This window comes from Strix aluco, chromosome 1 (assembly GCF_031877795.1).
Source record: "Strix aluco isolate bStrAlu1 chromosome 1, bStrAlu1.hap1, whole genome shotgun sequence".
Lineage (NCBI taxonomy): Eukaryota > Metazoa > Chordata > Aves > Strigiformes > Strigidae > Strix > Strix aluco.
This window is the reverse complement of record NC_133931.1, coordinates 57095962-57112882: the sequence shown is the minus strand read 5'-3', so window position 1 is coordinate 57112882 and position 16921 is coordinate 57095962. Positions and strand designations below refer to the sequence as shown.

The window sequence follows — 16921 nt, the reverse complement described above, 5'->3', positions numbered from 1 at the left end:
CCAATACAACAATTCTGTTTTCTGAATACAAGCCTTTAGGAAGTGAAGTGGCAACAATGAACTACCAAGATGTTACAACCAGCAGAGAGGGAAAACACATACATACCTTTTATTCCGAGTGGACAGAATTGCCTAAGATGTGTCACCATCTCAAATAATGAAAGCCAGCAGAAAGGTACCAAAAGGTCAGTTAGAAAAACAAAAACCACAGGATAAATGAAATGGGCTGTAAGCAAACGTCTAGTGAATAAGCCACAAAGATTGGACACCACTGTCTTTTTCAACACTCAAACCTGAGCCAGTAGGTTTTCAAGACTTAGTCCTTGATCACGTAATATACCTGCAACACTTGGTGACAAGATCTGCAGACAAATGGTCACACACAAAATCTGCTTGAGATTAAAAAATAATACTCATTTTCAAATGGTGGCGCTCAGCAGGACCTGATCAACAACAGGGAAAAGCTAGCACAAATGCATTAGTTTCAAGTTTTATTTTTCTTGTTGGTGAAACACATAGCCTCTTCTCAAGAAGCAGTATCTGTAGAGCTGTTACAAACACATTTTGTACTTTAATACACCACAGATTTGGAAAAGGAACAAATAAAGCACAGGTTTCACACTGCACTTGGGCATACTGAGTCTAAGTTACAGATAATTTAGAAATCTTCTGGTTTTACATATACATTGCATTGGCCATCGCTCAGCCTTCATGCACAATTTAATTTTATTTTCCTTACAGTCAACACTGGTTTTGGGAACTTTCTTGCTGCAAATGGTATCTTTTCCATTTTAAATCACTTAAATGATATTTACATAAGTGTGCAAAGTGCTTTGAAAGATAGAAACAGACACTAACACATAATATATAGACAGCTTCTTCTATAGTTAAACATTTACTAAAAGGCAGTTAACATTCCTATCACACTTTCATTGCCTAAAATAGGAGAATAAAGTTATATAAAATAGACCATCTTATTTTCAGACACTTCCATTTCTGCAGATTTGGTCTTTACAGCAACATTGCAATTAAAGATTAACATTCTACTCCTAAAATTCAGAGAAGCCCCTTTCAATTCAATGGCAGCTTAACACGTTTAGTATAAGTTACTTTTGTCCCAGATTTTCCACACTTGGCACAGGGAAAAAAGAAAAAATCTGGGGGAGTGGGATGACAGTCTTGCACATCTATTTAAATTTTTGGCAATGTGAAAAGCATACTTCAAGAATCTAATGCATTAATTTTAATTTTTCTTTTAAGGGCCTGTTAGTGTTACAAGCACAGTATAAATAAAGTCTGCAAGTTCTTTCATAGAAGCACACAAGGCTCCCTATTTTTCTTCTTATGCACGTCATCTTCTCAGATATATATAATTGTTCATACACACAAAATGTAGACTCCTTGGGACCACTCAACAAAACTGATTTCAGAACTGGAAGAAGCAGGAAAAACTTGAAGAAAATTACTTATTAGTGTTCCCAGTGCTCCTACATGTGTGGTTTTTTTCTACTTGTGATAAAGACTTCCCATAAAAAGTGCATAGTCACCTTTATGAACAAATCCAGAAGCTGAGTAAACAGGAGTAAGTTGCTCCAATGGTGAAAAAAAAAAAAAGTTACAGGAAAGTCTTCAAACCCATCTTTCATGTATACTTGTAATTAGAGAAAAGCAACCCAATTTCCAAAGTTTCATTTAGACTATTTTATAGAAGAACAAAAACTTTTAGATACGTCATTAATAACAAAGGGAAATTACCTGTCAGGCAGTAAAGAACTACAGGTGTAGTCTCAAATAGCTTTAAAATCCAAGATGATCCTTATATAACACAAAGAGACAAAACTGCTTTTTGGACACCTATTAAATTGAATAGTGCGACTTTTACAGCAGCCTTGCCTGCAAATCATGCCGTAGCTGGTGCACCCATCACAATGCTGTTGAGTGCTATCCACCCCAAGGAAAGTGAGTATTAGCCCTCTAAAAGTTTACCTTCATCACAATTACGTCTGACACACTGATGTCAGACATCACATGTATGTCAGACATACGCTTGATATTTTTGAAGACATCCAATTCCTTAATATGGCAGAAAATGTACCAACACTTAACACTGTGCTTTTGTTTACTGAACTCCAGGTATCCTGTATCACTCACAAATCCCTGCGGGATTCCAAGTGATCTTACCCTAGTGCAGATCGTGATTAGGTTCTTCTGAAGAAACAGACCACAGGTACAACTTCCAGTGTTGTCAACTTTTAAGCATAAAATGGTCAAACAAATTTAAGACACCACAGAAGCTTGCAAAATGCATGACTTGAATCAAATGAAAATAGAGAAGATGCATTAAGATTTGGTTACTTTGGATTCTGAGCTAGTTTGAAAATGCCATTTTTAAGAGATAGCTGTTCTATGCTTTGAAATAACAAAGAATGAAATGTCTTTGTAACCTAGTGTATTAATTAGTAAATAAACACCTAGAATACTCATGAACTCACACATACCATTGAAACAGTCCACCCAAGTTTTTGTTGAACATTGTCTTCAGAGCTTTATATTCAATGCACATTATCTGCTACCTTCAGTTTCTTTTTTGATTATGGCATGCTTCAGAAACACCGCTAAGAAAGGTTGTCCACTCCTTCCATTCCCAAGGTATACATTACAAACACCATGCACATATTTTTTTCCAAAGACTTCAGGTCAATAAAGTTCTTAAGATGAAAGATGTGTGTGTACTTTTAAGCTTGCAAGATAGCTTCAAACAAGTTGACTTAGTATTTTACACCCACATGGATACTGCTTGCAAAGAATAAGGTATTAAAATAATACTCTGCAGTGGAGTAAAAACACATTGATAATAAATGGAATGCTCCCCCTAGTGCTTATACTAGTGAAAAAATCCTGCCAGGCACAGTGCCTTGAATGATGTTACACAGTCAAATGAATGGTCATATATTTAACTCAGAAAACAAATCACAAAATATTACTGGGACCAAAAATCATCAGCTGTTGAAATCCATCATTTAAAATTTTGTACCACTCTCCCTACTCCAGTGCTTCTGAGGTTTTGTTTTCTTTTAAACTGTGCTTTTTGTAAAAAATTCTCTCAAATTTTTCCCATCAACTGAAGGCAGGGCCCTGAAGCAGCTCCTACCAGGTAAGAAATGAAGTTCAAAGATGTTTCGAAATAAGTACAATCATGCTTTTTCTCCTATATTGTACCCAGAAGCTGCCAAGTTAATATTAGCATTCCCATATCACAATTGCAATGAAGCTCTGGTAAATCTGGTACCTTTGGATACGCTCAACATCACAAATAAGTCAGATATTTAAAATAACCTATGTCTGCAGCTAGCATAATCCACCAGAATATTCATCCTCTTCCTCATCGGCATGAGATCCCACTGCAGCTGGTCCTCTTGCTTTGTCTTGTGCAGCATTTGGAGATTTCTTCTTGATTCCACCTCCTGGGACCACCAAGGTAAGACCAAGCTTGGCATACTGACAATAACAAGGCAAGTTTAATTTCTGTACTATCACAGAAGTAAAATCTTGTTGAATTACATTGCACAGAACTGACTGACGCTCACAACAAACAAGCAGGTAACATTCAGTACAGAAAACAGATTGATGCTGCTTTCAGAGTATGTTTTTCTAGCTTAGAATAAGCCTAACATTGGTTCATTTTTCAGAATTGGTTCAACACTTTCAGAATGGGATGAGATCTGTATTGATATTGCTTATTATAGAATAATTTGGCCACATCCTACAGCTTCTCTGGTTCAAGCTTTACGTACAAAAAACCTAATTTTTCAGTATGCAGCTCTGCATGTGTTAGCTAGTGATAGCTCATGTAAAGTCTTACAAGTGTTTTTCTAGTAAGACTAGTACCTTAATTTTTACTATTCAACATAGCAAAAAAGTAAAATTAGTCAATACTGTTACAAAGTTTGGCATGGAAGGATGTCTCCTTTACTTTACACTTTTCCTATCCTTAGACTTCCTAGAATTTACAAGTTCAATTTAAAAAAAATAAAGGAGGGGACACCACACACGACACACAACTATTTTCTTAAAATAAAACTAAAAAAAATCTTTCACTAATTATTACCTTGCTAAGGAATAAGTGCTAAAAAAAACCCATTCAACAATGCCATCCTGCAGGCATCATATTCTGTAATGTTCATGCATGCATGTCAGCTATATGGTATTTCTGAGATAAAGCATAAGCAGAGAACTGTTCTGGCCCCTAAGGAATCAAGCAGAAGGGAACTGAATTTTGGTCAACTTGTCAAATGCACTCAGCAAATCCATAATGAACTGCTCTTTCACCTAAGCCTTCCCACCATCTGAAAGGAACGATGTGGGAATTTACACTGGCAAGCAGCAAAGTAAAAGAACACAAAGTTCACAGGCATGATGATAGAGCAAGTCACAATAAATACGTGGATCCTGCTCTTCTTATTTTTCTCTACTAGAAAAAAAAATATCTCAATCTCAACAAACAAAGGGGTAAGATTAAAAAAAAAAAATCCTTAGGTACTGCCTACTTACATCATTGTCCATGTATTTGAAGAGTGGCAAATTACAGACTTCAGAAACTTGATCCTGATCTTGCTGGTCATATCCTTCTAAAAGTTGCTCTAGTGCTGCACAGTCTTCACTTCCATTAAATCCTGGTATACTGAAGGAAATTAACAGTTCATTTAGGGCTTTTCAGCAATCAACTTGACACTCAACTATTCTATCTTTAAATGCTGCTGATTAATAGCAGAAGAGCAAGCAGCTTTTAAGAATGTGATGGACTGTTTATTCCACAAAACTGCGTATAACCACTTTGATTTCTCCAGGACATGGATCATCTCCATAAAACTAAAACTTTCAGCTATATTAATTTGCATGCTGAGAATAAGACCACAATCATAGACAGTCAAGACAAAAAGAGAATATTATAATTTTTCAGTTTTTTCTGACTAGTCAATAAACTCTTCCTCCACTTTATGTATAGAAAAATTCTGTAATGAGTTTCTATATCTAAAATACAAACTGAAGGCTTGGAAAACATGAGCAAGATGTTTAAAGATTGATCTTGAAAAATTCCTTCTAAAAATAAAGCACAATTCAACTTACACATATGTTCAAGTCATTTCACTAAAAACACGGTTTAAGTAAAAATACGTTGTTTCAGTATTTTGTTACTGAAGTCCTAATGAAAGCCGAAATGGACAGTTGCTGGGAAAGCCTCTGGAACACCAGTTAAAACACTAATCCAGATTCTGACACCAGAATTTTCCCCTGGATGTGTAAAGAATGCCTTCTTCATTTCAGTGTATTCAACTGGACTAATTTCTGCTTCCTAAATTATCTCTCTAGAAATCTTGCTTTTCTTCTTCCAATGTATGACAAGATCTCCCAAATCAACATAACCAGAAATGTAGTAATTCACAGCCTGCAAACTTTTACAAAAACATTTAATCTTTCCCTCAATCTAATCACCATACCAGATAGTTTAATTAATTACCCTGGGATGCTGCTATTACGCATTTTAAGACCACATTCCATACTTCCATCCTCAAACTGTAATAAAAAATGGTAATGACAAGTAGAATTTCAATTTTTTACAGGCCTCCACACGTGACATGGCAGAAAGATTCTGAAAAAATTATCATTCAATTAGCAACATCCAGAAATACTGACTTTTAATCCTAAACATTTGTGTATAATAGCGAATCCATCTCTTCCATTTGAAAAAAACAATACAACCCAAAGGCTATCAGTAAGGCAAGAATCTGAGCCATAACAGTATTCTGCTCAGCTTTTAACAAAGGTAAAAAAAATGGGAGGAACCTCTAATTTCCATCTCATTTCACCTGTCGCACATAACTACTTCTTTATGACTAACCTTATATTTCAGGTTCATTAAGAAGAATCATCATTGTAATTACAGCTAAATCTGTTCAGAGTGAAAAAAATTCCCAGTAGCTTTATACCAGGGAATGTCCTGTAAGTCAACAGCAGTACAGGCCTAAAATTTCTTGCCAGTGTTTCCATTGCTCTTTCATAAGAATAGATCTACATTCATGAAATAGTTTAAAATTATAGGACATGAAGTAGACTTACCTATAGCTTTCCCTCACACATCTTTCTGCGGCAACATAATCATTTCTGTGAAGATGAACTAAGACTTGAGCAATAGTTTTCTAAACAAAAACAAAAAACCCAACATGATGATTCTTTATAAATTAACAGTAAAATACGAGAAAAATAATGGACTGCTAATATTTAGCATGAAAAAGGTCATTGTGATCAGCATGATTCTAAGATACTGACACAAGAAAGTCAGAACAATTAAAGTGAAAGAGTCATATCCTCAGCTGGTATGAAACAGTTTATCTCCTATAACATTGTAATGAACTGTTGCACCAAGTAACAGCATTTGTTAGTTTGTTACTTTTGATAACATATTTGGTTTGATGTTGCTTTTGACAGCTCCCGTAGATAATAGCATCTTATCTTCAACATTATAGTAGTGAAAAAAGTAATTAGAGGTTGGGGAAACATGCACTACCACAAATTCTCATCATTTAGCAAGAAATGTATCCCTGAATCTAGAGCTACATATCGTCAGTCAGATGTCAGCTGTCATTAGTTACCCATGAAAACTTGAAATGCACTATCAGAAATTGTCTCTTAGAATTTACCTTATAGCATGTTGGGTAATTTTCGATTTCCTTATAAATACTTTTTTCCTTTTGAAGAGACAATGCAGCCTCATCTAATCTAAAAAAACAAACAAACAATTAGGAGTATCAGTGCCAGGAATAAAGCATAATGAACCTGGGGCTAATTACAAACTGCTTAACCAATACACTGGCAAGTCTACTGGAATAAAAACCAACACAACTAAAAATCAGTAATAGATTTTACTAACAGAGTAGATAAAGAAATATATAGTCAGCAATTCCTTTTGTATACATGCAGGCTAAGAACATCAGGGAAACCTCATTTTTCGTAACATCGTACAAGATGAATGCCTTGTTACGTACCCTCACAGCCATTTCTGTATGCCATGAGGTTACTATAAGCTATCAGTAAGTCTGATATCCATGAGCTATAAACTTTAAGTCATAGTAACTGCTTTTGAGTTTGAATACTCTTTTAATTATCACATTAAACTTATAGAAATTAGCAATAGCACATGAGCTATAAAGCAGCACAACAACCAAGTCTTTCAGATGTTTTGAACCTATGTTGACTCACTTTCACAGAAAGACACTCACATTACTTTTTAAATTTCCTTTTCTGACTACAACTCTGCAGTGCAATAAAGTGTCTTAAAAGTAGAGTTAGAAACCCAGACAATTTCTTAAAGGAACTACCTGTTTCAGTGAAGCAAGTCTAAGCTGAACTGCAGGTCAAGTTTGGTGCTAGCAATTAACAACTAAAATAAATTCCCACTGAGACACCAAGATACACTCTTCTTTAAGAAGTCCAGAAACAGACTGCTGCAAAGAGATTTCTTTCCTCAGGTTAGTCACCTAATTCCTCCATTTTATATTCCACAGCTATAAAAGACTTTCAAGTACTTTCTACATATTAGTTCTGGAAGAAAAAACAAAAAAAGTTCCTGAAGTAGTTTAAGAATTAATGAAAACTGGTGTATGTGCTTTCTAGCTGTTCAACAAACATAAAGGAAACAAAGCCTTACAGCCCACATTCTCCCATCCCAGAACACAAAGCAGGTGATTCTTGGATGAACATAGATAGCATATCCCACAGAAACTGAATTTTAGTTTGAAGTGCATCTCAAAGAAGAACTAAGAACAGTATATAAACCAAACAACAACAAGAAAAAAAACAATGAAAATCACTATTAAAGATTCAATTACGTTTTAAAAAACAAAGGCATAAAGCTATACCTGCGTCCTCTGACTAGAAGTCTTGATGCCTTCCCTAGCATTTCTAACGCTTGCCGTAAACGTTCTTCATTCTAGAGAAGAACAAAAAGAAATCGCGCATTTGTATTTCATTTGCACAGAATTAACATCACTAGACCTTAATCTTAAGTATGTCATCTATAACTTAGAACAACTGTGAATTATTGTATCAGCAGTTCACACACTCAAAGGAAACATGAAGAGTATTGGTGCATCCAAGTCCCACAACCAGCTCCTGTATGGATCTACAGAACCAAGTAACATGAACACAAACTTGCTAATCTGAAAACACATGACAACTGATGATAGAGAAGTACGCCAAAGACAGTAGCAAAAAGGTAAATAATCTGCTCACGAGATGGGTAAAGCATCAACCAAACTCTTCTCTTTTGTGCCCTCAAGGATTTCAAACTATTTTAGGCTCCAGGACTTAACCGCAGCCATGTTCCCTACCCTCTGGGCTGCCCAACAAAAGGCAGAAAACTTGACAACATATGAAATTCAGATTCAGTCAAGTCCCAAACTGAGAAAAAGGCAAAGCAAACTGACTCCTAACTTTTATAATCTCCTTCTCTACAGCATAAGAACCCTTCAGCTTCATTCCTTTCGCATCAGTGGCTGAGTAAGGAAAAATAATTTAGAACTTAGGCTTTTTCTTAACTTTACAGCTGACCCTAAACACCAATTCATTTACCTTCAAATGCTTTCTGGGACTAGAAAGTTCTCTGCTGGTGTGGAAAAGAAAAAAAAAAAAAGAACAACCCATAAATCCCCCCACTTACTTCAAACACTGATGCTGCTTGCTGATAAAGCTGCACAGCCTTCTCTGGGCTCACATTTTCTATTAACCTGTAATAAAAAGAAATAATTTCTCTTCAAATGAAATTAAAATATTTTTCATCAACAAGCACCAAAAAGGCAAGAAAGAAAACCAAAGACAAACCCATGCCCTGCATGCATTCCAGCCACCAATACCAGAGACTTACTTTCCAGCCCGTTCCAGTGCAATAGCTGCTGTATCTGGTGTCCCATTCTCCAGGTACATCATACTGGCTTTCTCGATCAGCTGAACTGCTTCAGGGAGTCTCTGCATCTCCTGCAAAGCAACAGTCACAGGGACATTGCTGTCAGGAGTTGTGCTTATGTACAATGAAACAAATCAAACCAAACTGTAATACCTTATTTATTAAGATTCTAATTTTATTTGCAAACTTGTTAGTGAAAGCTGACCACCAACTCCATAAAATTCACTTGTAAGTACCAAACTTTCATGTAAGGTATGAATTTGTGGTAGTTTAGAGCAGAAGCAGCACCACTCTTACATTACCATCAAAAGTGAAGCCCTCACCTTTCCTTCTACAAAAGGAAAACCATTTTTTTTTCCCCACAGTTACAAATGTCACTTCCCTAACCTACTGAGGGTATTGGTGGGGACTATGAGTCAACAGAAAAATACCACTTTAATATGCAATTCGCTGATATATATTTATAAAATGGTCCGGTGTGCAATATTCTTCACTAAAAAATAGAACTTTTAAATAAAAACTAGTAAATGAAAATACCTTTAGCATCATGCCAGCTTGTTCATAAGCTCTGCAGAGAAAAAATTTACAATTTAGTTAGATATGGTATATTTCAGCAAGCTGCATTTACGCAACAAAAGTTAACATGCATCAGCTATTGCTTCACTGTTAACATTTAATCTTTTGAAGATGTTTTGAGTGTTTTAATTAATGAGACAGTGCACATGTACCATTATTTTCCACAAATGAAGTACTTCAACCACACCTGCCACTAAAAATCTGTTCTCATGATCTGACCCACAGGCAATATTTGGATTATTTGTCATTATCTGCTTGCTTTGAAGTACTATTTAATAAAAATTACTTTATAAACTCGACAGTGTAGAATTTCAAAATTACAAAAAGTTCATCTAAGAAAATATATTTGATATCAAAAGGTGCCAAAGAATGTCAAAATCATCATTTCTTCAGATGGCCATTGCAAGTTTTAAGACTTTCCTAGTCCGCACTTCCATTAAAATGATTTTGAAACAGCGAAATCACTTGAACCATACCATTTACTACAGCGAGATCAAAATGATAGTTCATGCTTGTACCGTATGTTAGAAAATTTGTTTCAGATTACTCAGTGATTCTGTACTTACTTGGCAGCATGGAAGAGACTGGAAGTAACATTGTCAAAGTCAAGGACAAAAGCCACAAAAATATAACGCAGGTGTACAAATAAAGGGAAATCGAACCTACTACATTTGTAGGCAAAGTGTCACAAATAAATGCTTCTAAGGACAGAATAAATGCAGCATACCAAAGTATAACTGCATGTAAAGTTGTAAAGAGCACATTTATTTAAAATATGTTCCTGGTTACTAAATACTACTAGAAGTACTGTAACAATGTCAGAGTTGCATTTAGTTTATACTATCCATTTGTAGGTATTTAAAATAAATGTAATAATTTCTGAAGTAGCACCTAGACATCTCAGGCACTGGTCAGCATCTTATCAGTCCAGATGTTATTGGAAACAACACAGATTTTCTAAGCAACAGAGTTCTTTAGTTTTTCCACTCAGACCATACAGGAAGTCTTTTAAAAGACAATTTTGTTAGATTGACAAAATATATTAAAGACATCATCTACCAATCCCCATTACCCCATCTAAGCAGCAACTAGTCAGCTTCTTGGGAAATAACGAACAACAATCAATGAAAAAGATACGCTTTATTGTTTTCATGTGCCTCAGCTTCCCGTAAACAGGCTTCCCTTGCCTGGTCAAACTGCTTGGCATTCTTAAAAGCAACAGCTGCAAGAAATCAAATAAAACTCTTATTTACAGCTTGCCATTTTCCTTTTTTCACCACTTCTGCTCAAGAATTTAGCCACCTAAAGATGCAAACAGATTCTTTAAATGAACAGTTTACCAAGCTCTTCCAAAAAAAATCACGACAGTCCTCCTTGCTTCATTAGTCACTTAGTTATCATTAAAAACGTTTATTGTCAACAACACTTCCATACTATCACCGTACCACACACTGTGCATAATGTGTTTAGCTGGATTTTGGAAATAACTCATTCTGTATTTTAATTACAGCTCTGCAGGAATGCATGTGTATATAGTTTGAATCCTTAGAGGTTATACAAAATCAGTATGGCAGGAATAAAAGTGTACCATCAACAAAGCACACCTGTAGTAACTATCTCAACACAACCACTTCAGGGCACAAATACGTAATTCTACCTCCACTATACTGATATGATATTAAAGTAGAATTTAAAATAAATTTCAATTTATAAATGCTCCAGTTGCTCTCCCACATTTGTGTTTTTTTATTCAGGCTTCAATGAATGAGTAGGAATGCCTAGCGTAAGAAGCCAAAAAAAACCATGATAAATTACTAAGAGCGAAAAGGAATCAACTAGTAAGAATTTTGTATTGTGTGACTCTTGCAGTGGAAAAAAGGAGGAAAGAGATCTTACTATGCCTAAAAAACACCTGGCAGCATCTCTCTATCTTAGTGAGACAGTCTTTGTCAGGACATACTTCACAAAATGGTGAAAAATCAAAATTTCAAAACCAGCTCAAAATTTGTTGCTTTGTAGGTAAAGTCATAGGATTTGGGGGTAGACAAGTGAAAGAAGGAAAGCTTTACTTTTATCATACATAGTAGATGTATGTAAAGTAGACAAAGTTCACACAAAGTAGAAGTTGTAAGCTTGGGGGAAAAAAAAAACCACGAAGAACCTGTTTTGACAACTGTTCTAGATCTCCAAGTACAATCTGAATTTTATTTTACAGTGCTATGAAGAGTATTTTTTGTTGTTGTTTCAGCTTACTTGTCTTCACAACAGTTTTACTTACACAGCAATGTACCGAAAATACGTAAAATGTTATCAGTGATTCAGCCTAAAGAATAGTTTGAAGCCATACAGTATATGGCCATATTTACAGCCATACATACCTGCCTTCCCATACTCGGTAGCTGCACTGTCATAATCGGGTTTCCACTTTAAGAATCCAGTTTTTAGACTAAAATGTAAGAAGAAAGGCCTATTAACAATTACTAAAGATTTTATGTTTTACCTTCAAACAGGCATGTTTAAACTTTAGACTACATCTGAAAAGGAGCAATTACCTATATGTCAATACTATGGTAGCATCACTACTGTAAAAATAAATGCCAGCATTGTTAGGAATTGCACAAAGCACTACAATGGTCTCCCATAGTTACATGCCTCACCCTAAGTTTCTACTGTCCCCAGAGAGTCTTCACAAGTCCGGCTCCTCAACAGTAAGAAGTCAACAGAAGAAGAATACTTCCACCTACACAAACATGATATCTCAAGGTTTCTAATACCACAACACCTGACAATTTTTGTTACACAGCGTTAAGTTTCCAGTGTTCCTCTACTGCAATTTTTTGCTGCTGAGAATTATCAAAGACTCTCCATTGCATACACAAATGAAAAAATTTACTTATCAACACAAAGACAAAGCCTCATATGGCAGTTATACATCTACAACAGATTATGACACTAAATGGGGCCATGTGCACACAAACATATATATAGGGAAAAATATACATTGCAAAATGAGGTGAGTCATCAGGCAATGTTGATTTCAATATTATGACTTCCTCACTTCTAAAACAAATATGAAAATCACCATAACTTTAGAGTGCACTTCCATATTAGTTGTAGGCAGTCACTTCAGATGCAATACATGCTTAATTTGGAAAAACAGTTGTATGTAGATACTATGTTGGTTTTGTTGTCTTACTTGGACAAAAATCACTCTAAAGCAAGCCTTTATATTGTGTTATTTTTATCACAGCCAAAGTCTCAAATGTATTGAGCTGAAATACACAATGCTTCAATCTACACAAAATTTGAGATTTAGGCGCCTTTTATTTCAAATGCTTTCCAGCATAAGCTTAAAATTAATTTTGCTGAAAGGCCCTTTGGGTCAAGTAATTTGAATAAAATACTCTGGTACAATTTTTTTATTCTGAGGTCATATCTATTACAGTTTATACTTTTGATCCATGATTTTCAGATGGCCCATTACTGTTCTTATTAGAATTATAGCATCTTTGGATTAGTCAGCTCTATTACTATGCTGTAGCCTGCGAAATTGAGACTTATAAGCCAAATGGCTATATTCAGTGTTAAAACACACGTTAAAAGACTATCATATGGAGATATTAAGCCCTCTAAGCTAAACATCAGCACAGGTCTCTGAGGCCATCTAAAAGGAACAATCACACATTTCTCGTAGGCAGGAAACACACACACCATCTCAGCAAGGTTAAGCTCTTTTATTCACCACAACCCCCATAACTTTTTTCTCCCACTAACTTTAGAAAAAGAGCAGAAGTGACTCCCCTCACTTTCCAGTTAGGGTCAGAGTAATAAAGGCTACATGGTCCATAAGGTATCTGCTCAGGCTTCAGGCCTCCGAGCCAGACAGGCTCACCGACACGACTTTTCAGCTGTAGGGCCACTTTATTCCCCCCGTTCGGGGAAGAAGAGTGCCCTTTAGCACCTCCTGTAGCGACGGACCCCGGAGGCAGAATTCGGGCCGAGCAGCCGTGTCCTCCTATTCCCTCTGCGCCAGCCGCCCCCAACCCCGCACCTCCCTCCCCTCGCCCCGAGGTCACGTCGCCTGGCACAAGCGGTCCCCCCTCAGCCTCCCGGGGAGGCCACCATCTCCCCACCACTCCGCGCAGGGCACCATGGGAGCTGTAGTTCCCCCGAAGACTCCACTCCCGGCGCGGGCGCCGGCGGGAACTACAACTCCCAAAAACCTCCCCCCCCACCCCCGCCACAGCGGCCCAGGGACGAGGAGGGGGTGCCGAGCTGCCGCGCTAAACCGGCGGACAGCAGCCCCAGAGCTCAGAGGCCGCGGGGGAGGGTGGCCGCGGCGGCAAGCAACGCGCTCCGCGGAGCCCCGTTCGAGCAGGAGGCGATACGCCGCCTCCGCGGGGCAGGAGAGCCGGGCGGGCCCGACAGCCCGGGCGCTGAGCTGGCGGCAGCCGCCGCACCCGCTCACCAACTCGCTCCCCCCGCTCGCGCCTCCCTCCCCTCCGCTCACTATTTCTCCGCTTTAGCGATGTGCTCGAGCGCCTCGTTAATCTTCTGCGCCGCCATCTTGCCGGCACCCCACCGCCTCCCTGCGCTCCCGCTACGGAACGCCGCGGGGCTCACGGCGCGCCGAGGGGAGGGGCTCGGCCCGCCGCCTCCTCACCGCGCCTGCGCGATGGTGGCGGGGCGCTGGGGCGGCCGTGTCAAGGCGGGGCTGGGTGGCGCAGGTCGTGGCGTGGCGGGTGAGGTGGGTGTGTGGGCCGCCTCGCAGGTTTCTGATAGGGGAAGCTGTCTTGCTCCTGCCTCGGCAGCCCTGTGGGTGGTTGCACCTGGCAGGGGTTGTGCGGGTGAATGGTTGCCCATAGTGTTGGGCTGTGCCTCAGTTGGGGGAGCAGGAAGGTACCCAGGCAGGAGGTCCCCGCCTCCGTCTTCTCCAAGGCTGACAGAAGCTTTTTAGAAAACAGGAATGAGTGCAGGCCTGCATTTCCCAGGGGTTCAAGTGGCGTCCAGTTTTTCATAGAAATGCACGACTCATGGGCCAAAGGCTGAAAAGCGCTGCTTGCCCTGCCCTGAAAGAAGCCTCCAGAGGCCTTTTTGCTGAGGCATACCCCTCTGGGTTGTTTGGTATTTGTAAAAACAAGATGCTGTCTCCAGTCCATTTGGCACAGAAATACACAGCAGAAGGTGTGAGTTGTGTCTGAGCACACCAGAGTTGATAACACAGTCATGCAAGATAGTGAAAACTCAGTAACTGAATTGAAAATACTGAAGTATGTTTTCAACTGCCCATACACCCAGTTTCCTTGACTCCTTATTTTTGTTAATCTGAAACGTCCTTGAGTAACAGAAGGTCAGTGATTGGGCCCAGGAAGGTGTTTATTCCCCAAACTTGGACATCATTATTGTCTTCCAGTAGTCTGAATAGGAGAAGTATTTATCAACACATGTGAAAGCAAAGTGAGAACCTGGTTAAACTTGCAAAATTCTTATCAAACCATAGGAGTCATTGAAAGTCCATGCTATTTACAGGAATCAGTTTTGTGATTGTTTCTACCTTAAATGGTAAAAAGAAGCAATATTTACATGATTTGGTTTATTCTAGGTAGACATCAGACTCACAGGTCTGAATTGCTCTCCCTTCCTTTTCCTTTTCCCACATTCCCTTGGTGGCATGGAAACTTATTTTTCTGACTTCGGTTCTTGCACTGCACTTGAGAGGCTATTATCTATTGCAGATGGTGGAAAATCCACACTAAAACTTACATAGTTATTTTGTATCCTAGAACAAAGTAGGAAAAAAGGTTGTAGAGAGATTTTGTGGTTTCAAAAGCAGATGAGTGGTCATGAGAGTACTGGGAGAAAATAGCTAATCTTGCATAATACATACACAAAAGGGGTTTTGGCAAGCGCTCACTGGTAGCAGGTAAAAAATAGAGGAAGCTATGATCGGAGAGATTCCTGTGTCACCACATCTGTCTTTTCTTTCCCTTTCTGTGGCAGCCAGGATAGATCTGGCCGTATTAAGCTTGCTGCAGTGCCTTTCAAATAAACTTGTGTTATCGAGGAAAATGAAGTCATAGAACTGTGGCATTAAAGGACAGAATAATCTCAGAGTGTTCTTCTGAAGCTCCCAGTTAATGACTTACTGTTTGTGTGTTTGTGCTAGTGCTTCTGGCCTGCTGTGTTCCCTGGGTTATAAATAGCTGTTCATTTTCTAGTGAAACTACACATGTGCACTATCTGGTTACACTTTATACTGGAATGATTAGACGAAAGATTTCCAAGACTAGTATTAAATGAAATAGGATATTCCTGGGTAGCTTTCATTTTGTAGACATGGAACCTCCAGAGATTTTACATCTGGGAAGGATCATATCGCAGCATCTGGTGTTTGGCTGTGAATTAGAATTTGGTGTTGAAAAATGATCAGGTACAATGTGAAAAAATTTCACAGTGATAGCAGTTGAAGTGACAAACTTTTTGAAGTATTATACAGGTTTTGTTTACTAGGCGTATGTGAGCTCTGCAAATAGCTGTACCAGTAGAAGCCATTGATCATTAGGCTGTCCTCAGCTGCCCATCACCACATCTTGCAGAGGGTTTCTGTCTCCTATCTAAGCATTTCTTCCCATACACCATTGCAACCAAAGGCATCAGGTTATCAAAAATGACCTGCATAAACTCATTTTGTCTGAAAGGGGTTAAGAAGCACCTGTGTGAGACTTCACGGGGTCAACCTCAGGCATGAGTCTGGAGGCAGGCAGCTGGGGACAGCATCTTCCACCATTGTGGCTGGGTCCACCCACAGCCCTGCAATAACAGCCTGGGTTTCCTTCAGAGAGGTGTTGTTACTTGTAAGAGACTAACAGTATGAACATAGCTAAATTTGTTTCCCAATTAACTCTAACTTTTCTTTGCTGTGAATATGTCACGTTCTTGTTCAGAAAGTGAGGACTGACTACAGTGAGTTGTATTTTAAATCAGCTGCTGAGTCCTATCTGCTACTCCACTGGATCTGGAAGGTGAATTTAAGTTTTCCTAGATCTGGATTTCCCAGCTCTGTCTGATACCCTTCTTTGGCAGCAGGACATGGAAAGTTCTACCTTGTAATTTATTAGTGTCTGAGTTGGAGTTGTAGCTACAATAACAACAGCTACACCACCATGCTGAGGAAATTACCTGTGAAGAAGGGAGAGGGATCTGCATATTCCTCCTCCCAGGCAGACTGCTACAAACACTAATGGTCTAATGAACAATTGACTCAGACACATTTTGGGCCTGTTACATTCACTAAAACGTGTTCTGCAATCACTCCATCCCAGTGCCAGCACCTCAGTGCTCCAGTACATTCTCTTTTCCTGTCTTCAGCATTAAATCCATATAATT

The 16921-nt window shown here is 38.6% G+C and overlaps 1 protein-coding gene across 1 annotated transcript; it reads right to left on the bottom strand.

Annotated features, from left to right (window-relative positions):
* Positions 1–478: 478 nt before the first annotated feature.
* On the bottom strand, positions 479–14210 carry NAPG (NSF attachment protein gamma). The gene is made up of 12 exons (XM_074822111.1): positions 14046–14210; positions 11914–11981; positions 10673–10757; positions 10102–10119; positions 9497–9527; positions 8921–9030; positions 8717–8783; positions 7917–7987; positions 6699–6777; positions 6118–6197; positions 4552–4681; positions 479–3498 (listed from the first exon to the last, which is right to left on the bottom strand). Exons 1-12 carry the CDS (start codon positions 14099–14101, stop codon positions 3349–3351), a joined length of 945 nt encoding a protein of 314 aa, XP_074678212.1. The 5' UTR covers positions 14102–14210; the 3' UTR covers positions 479–3348.
* Positions 14211–16921: the final 2711 nt, after the last annotated feature.